The following is a 6,000-nucleotide window of genomic DNA, read 5'->3' on the forward strand; positions in this document are numbered from 1 at the left end:
GTGGGAGTTAGGTGCCTAAATACCATTAAGGATCTGGGCCAAGGTGATTAAGGGTCTGATGTCATGGGGACTAAGCCCCTGCAGCTCCCATTGATTTGACATGGAGTGGTGGGTGCTCAGCACTTCTGAGAATCAGGTCTTAAGGCCCCAATCCTGCAAACACTTACGCAGGTGCTTAACTTTACTACTGTGAGTAGTCCCATGGAAAGGAAGAAGTCACTCACCAAGTCAGTGACAGAGCTGCGAATAAAATCTAGCTCTCCAACGTCCTAGTCCTATGGCTTAACCATGAGATTACATCACCCCCCGTCAAGATAGCCTCATGGTCATCTGTTCTCTTTTCTGTTATTACTAATTATTAATTAACTTTTATACTGTGGTAACCACTAGAAAGCAACCATGTCAGGGCTCCGTTGTGCTAGGCACTGTATAAATACATAGTAAAATGACAGTCCCTGTCCCAAAGAGTTTACAAGATTGAACAGGTGGGTGACACAAGCAAGCGAGTCAGGGTTGATGGAAATAGGATAATAAAGAGAATAGGAGACACGCAATTCTTAGCCAGTCAGTAGTCACAAATTGCCACCTGCCTACCTCATCTAATCGCATCTCTTACAAGTGGGTGGCAGTCGAATTTCACAATTTTAAGCATAATGATTTTTTGTTCTGTGATTATATGGCCAAGCCATTGAAAACTTCATGTACTGATGAAAGGCTCTTGCCAAGCTAGTGTAAATGATGAATTATTGATCTAAAATGGCAGTGAAACGTCACCTACAGGCAGATAGGCAGAAGACAAATTCAGTATTGTCAGCCCCAGGTATTCAAAAACCCTGGAGTGCAAGAGGAGATAGACTGGAGTGGAGTGAGATTGATTTAAAAAGCACGAACCATTAAAGATATCATACAATTCCTTTGCCGTATGGATTCTGAGCCTTAGGGGCCACTCATGTCACATTTTCTGGCTTTTCAACAGTCATAAGTGCAGGAGGCTAACCTTTCATTTAAAAAAACTGAGATCCTCACAAAACCACTTGACAGCTGGAGTGGGGACTTTCAGAAAATCCCTCATTACTGCAAAGTTCCTGATAAAATCCTGGGAGCTGGCAGCGCTGTAAATTAGTACCTTTTAAAAAGCCCTGTGGCAAGTCATTAAGCAATGAGCTTTGGACTTTGCAGGGCCAACTGTGTATGATCACATTTAGCTTGGCATGATTTCAACAACACAACAGTGAGGCCTTCATGCAACCTGAGATAGCAGGTGGCAACAGCGTGTGAATATTCATGCCTCAGCTAATGGAGACCCTTGATTCAATTTCATGGATGGTGTAAAACACAGAATTAAATGGCAGCTGGTCAAGTACAGTTTCTCATCATTACATGTTAACTTCAATAGAGCTAGACCAGTTTACAGAACAGCTGAGGACGTGGCCCACTGCGCTCTAATCTACTATGGTTGTGGGGGGACAAATATTTAATAATGCTGAAAAAATATTTTACTTAATAAAATCCCTTTTATTTTTTATTCTAACCAGAAGTACAAAGGAGACTTGAGTCCGAGAGGAATTGGCCCTGCCAGCCCTACTCACAGGATTCCTGGTAGCTATGCTGGTGATAAATGGGGAAGTGAAATGTTAGCCGGGAACTCTCCTCACAATGCCAAAGAACGTAGGTGCATAGTACCAGGGTTCTTACCGTTTACCACAACTCAGACATGCGATATTGTTTCACAATACACAGTCCAAACAACTTGGCACTGCAGTTCTGGAACCTAGATTTAAACTGAGAAGCTTCCACCAGAGTGTTCTTTCCTTTGTTTGTATTGGGTGCTAGTGGATTTCTTCTTTATTTCCTTTTCTAAAAACTGTTCATCTGTTAGTTTCCTTAGTCACTGTGTATATGGGCCTAAATCTATGTACCTAAATCCATATTTAAGTACCTAAATATGACATAGGCAGCAGAAAATGGGGAAAGATCTTCACCCCCCACTCAGGCCTCTTTATGCCATATAAAAGGGCCAGTGCAGCACACAGGGGCTGTAAGAACTGTGGTTCTGGCCAGGGGAGGATTCCCCCAGTGCAGTCACTATGGAAGACAGCCAGGAAGCTGCTTTCCGAGACTCCCTGTGCAAAGCCTGGTCTAGGGGGCATGCCAGGGCTGGGGCCATAAGAGGCACAATGAGGCAGGGTTGCAGCACTGTTAAGATTCTGGGCTGTGCTCCACAGAGCAGCCCTGAGGAAGCTGCTGCAACTTACACGGCCCGCAGGGCTGCGCAAACTGCATTGTAGGCCCCACAGCAGCCCAGAATCAGGAGCAGCTTAAAAACACCTTAACCTCTCCTCCCCATGAGCTGCAAGGTGTGTGCTGCACCAATCTCACTCCCCCTGTGTTTAGCCGCCTACTAAGTGGCTATTCAGGCACCTACTACTATATGTTGCAGCAACCATGTCTTCCCCCACAATTTTTTCTTTATTTTTTCTTTTACCTATTCTCTACTGTACAAAACCTGTAGTACTCCGCACACTCCAATGCATTGTGTGGATGGTTATTGCAAAATAAACAACCCCTTATCTTTTTTAATTGTCATATATTTATAATGTCTTCACTTTAAAAGTGTGCTAGACTTCTGGCTCCAAAAGAAATCACCCAGCTCTTTGGGTCACCAAGCACTTTTCAGTAATAGTTTCCCAACCAGCTCTGACTTTAGTAAAGATCCAGCCAGCTAAAAGTAAGGCGGTCTATAGGTATGTGTTCATTTTTCTCACACCTTACAAATCATGGTTTGGTTAATAGTGCCCCTTAGAATACACGTTTATTAAATGAAATTTAATCATGCCCCATAAAGTTTGCCATTGTGCACCATGATAGAGAAGGGTTTCTTTACCAACTGGAAATTATACAGCTTTAATAGTTATAATCATCTTGTGAACTAGAAATCCCATTGCAACAATTCATTTAACTGAGAACTGAATACACAACCATTCAATCATTACCACCATGTTAAAAAAAAAAAAAGAGAGAGACAGATCCCTCAGGTATTAGTTAGAGAGGTAAGACACAGGAGGAGGGATTTACCCTGTGTCCATATGTCAGTACTGTCCAGTCCTGATATGGTGGCTAGTAACTACATAACACAATGCCGTCTCTGCTATCTGTCTCCTTGCTCTCAGGATCACCAACAACTATTCCAAGATTCTCCAATTAGCCCTGCAGGAGTTGCTTTAGAACTTAAGCTAGGATCTTGCATTGCAGGACTCAGGGACACAATACCTGCACCCAACCACTCACTCATCCTAGGAGCAAGTCACCCCAGGACTGATTCTCACCTAGCTTTTTGAAAACTAAAATCAGCCTAAAACTCTGCTACAGGGACTTGTGTCTAGCTGTTATTTTGCATTCCCTCCATCGGAAGAGGTATTGTGGAAATACAGCATTTAAAGCATGAAAGGAGGTTTTCAGACCTCAAAAGCTGAAAAAGGAATTTGAAAAGATGGGCGCTAGCTTTGGGGCCTGTGGGACATGAGAGAATCCTACAGTTTGTTCAGCATGTTGCTACTAAGGTGATGGCACATTATATGTTTCCTTTACACTTTGTTCCTGAAGCAGGTTTCATGGTCAAAATGTCATGTCTCACCCATCCCGCAAAGCACTTAAGCACCGTCTTTAAAGTTAACCACATGATTAAGCTTCCTTGATTTCCTCTCTTGAGTGTGTTTTTTTACAGAGTTAATAGAGCTGCAGAGTCAAATTCTGCCTTTACTTACACCTTATGCAACCTCACTGATTTTCACTGGTTGTGACTTAAGACAGAATTTCATCTCCGGTCTCTAATTTGTCACCTGAAAGTGTGCTCCATTTTCCAGAACTTATCCATCATATGGATGAGGTGAACGATGAGCTGCTGAAGAAGATCACTAATAGTAAAGTTCAGCTCCCCCAGAGAAACTTTAAGGTGGAGAAGACTCAGCAAGTTGCTGTGCCCCTGATGTTTGAATCAAGCGCTGAAGAGGTCAAAGCATGGCTGGAAGCAAATTCCTTCAGCAAAGGGTAAATCTACACAGCTGCTACGTGAGATGCTGAACTTTCATTGAAAAGGAGGCAGCTTTTGACATTTTTATTGGATTACAGGATGTTTATATTTGTTTAATTTATAAAACCTGTGAGCAGGTGACATTTCTACCCTGCTCTTAACACAGTATGCACAGCAAGTACAGAGTCCAAACTACTCCTAGGGCTTTTGGTTTACTGACAAAGAGACAATCAATGTAACACAAATACCAGCCGGTGTCTTCTCTCTAGCTGTGGCTACTCCTACAGTTCCTCCCTGAGGACTGTTCAATCTCTACACCACCTCTTCAGGGGAGCACTCCCACCTCCCTTATATCCAAGATGGAACGAGCAAGCAGGACCCAGTGGTCAGCAGAACCCAGTTAGCATCTCCCAGTAGGATCAACCCTGGATGACAGGGTTAATTCACAGAAAAACACCTTACTGCTGAGAATCCCAAAGCACTTTGCAAAAGTAGTTATTTCACTGGGGCACCGAAAGGCTAAGGGCCAGATTTTTAGAGGTGTTTAGATGCCTAGAGATAGTGAGGCACCTGGTGGGATACTGAAAAAGTTCAGGTGCCTAACTCTGTTTAATATCAATAGGAGTTGGTAGCTTAGGCACTTCTTGAAAATCTCACTAAATCCTATCTATATCTTTAGGCACCTAAGTACCTTTAAAAATCTGGCCCTAAGTGACTTGCTCAAGACTGCAGAGAGAGTCAATATGAGAATTAGGGTTAGAACTGGATCCCATGTCTGGGCTGTAATTCCTAAACACCTCTTACCTAGAGATTATAATTAAGTATAATAACTAAATATGGGCTGCTAACTTTTCTTAATAATATTAAATATATATGGAGACAGAGCCTAATCTCATATGTTGACTGCTCATTGAGTGGACACTGCCATAAGAGGGCAAACCTTCATAGACTTCTCACTCCATTTTTCTCCTTCTTCTGACCCATTTGTATCACATGCCTTTCATTACTTGTGTTTTTCTAGGACCGTGGAACATCTTGGCATACTTACAGGGGCCCAGCTTTTCTCTCTGAATAAGGAGGAATTGAAGAAAGTGTGTAACGAAGGAGCCAGGGTATACAGTAAAATTACAGTGCAAAAATCTCTCCTGGAGGTAAGAAGTTTTCACAAAATCCTATTAGTATGGAAGCCAGTAGCACAAAATACTAGCAAGCTCTATTGAACAGGCATTTTAAGAAACACACTTATATTAACCATGATAAGAGTCCTGCTGAACACTTGTTTTAGCATGAAAACTAATAGAAATCTTGTGAAAACTACAATTTAGAAACATTGGGCCAGATCCTCAGCTGGTGCAAATCAACCTAGTTTAATGGAAAGATCTGGCCTATTAACTTATTCCCTATCTCCTTGAAAGCAGCTCCACCTTGACAGCATTCTATATAGCTTATTTAGGTTAAGCTGTAAGCAGTTTTGAAGTTCAAACTCTTTATGTTTTGTTGCCATTCCAGAAATGTGGAGGGGATTCAGAGCTCCAAGAAATTATGAAACGTCGCCATGAGAGGAGTGATTCTGCTCTTTAAAATTCTATCTGCTTTTTTCAACTATTTATCATAGTAGTGCAGAAAAAGGGAATAACAGCACCGATCCCCGATCAAAATGAAAGAGACTACAGAGACCATCACCTACCAGTGTAACTGCCATCAAACTGACAATTCCTGGAACACTGTTGATAAGGAGGATACTCATTCACGAATATGCTATCATGCTGAGAGAGAAGTTTTAGTATTGCATGAAATATTATTTTTATATCTATATATTTTATACAGAAATTTTATGTGTATGCAGTCCAGAGCATGAGCAGGATCTGAATTCATGGGATTCTAAATGTATGAGGCAAGGCTGGATTCAAGTTAAACCACCAGAACCTTATAATATACTGCTATATGGCTCTCCATTGATCTGATAAAGC

General features: G+C 41.8%; 1 protein-coding gene across 6 annotated transcripts in view; it reads left to right on the forward strand.

Annotated features, from left to right (window-relative positions):
• The window catches only part of EPS8L2 (EPS8 signaling adaptor L2), a 110,506-nt gene extending 104,506 nt beyond the window's left edge, over positions 1-6,000 (forward strand). For 4 of the 6 annotated variants that reach the window (XM_073347140.2, XM_073347143.2, XM_073347141.2 and 1 more), the window contains 4 exons: positions 1,536-1,668; positions 3,864-4,047; positions 5,052-5,181; positions 5,540-6,000. In XM_073347140.2, coding sequence (XP_073203241.1) covers positions 1,536-1,668; positions 3,864-4,047; positions 5,052-5,181; positions 5,540-5,611 — 519 coding nt within the window. In that variant the 3' untranslated portion in view covers positions 5,612-6,000. Of the gene's footprint in view, positions 1-1,535; positions 1,673-3,863; positions 4,048-5,051; positions 5,182-5,539 lie in introns of those variants that run through there. The other 2 variants (XM_073347142.2, XM_073347145.2) reach the window with 2 other exon arrangements.

Source organism: Lepidochelys kempii, chromosome 6 (assembly GCF_965140285.1).
Source record: "Lepidochelys kempii isolate rLepKem1 chromosome 6, rLepKem1.hap1, whole genome shotgun sequence".
Lineage (NCBI taxonomy): Eukaryota > Metazoa > Chordata > Testudines > Cheloniidae > Lepidochelys > Lepidochelys kempii.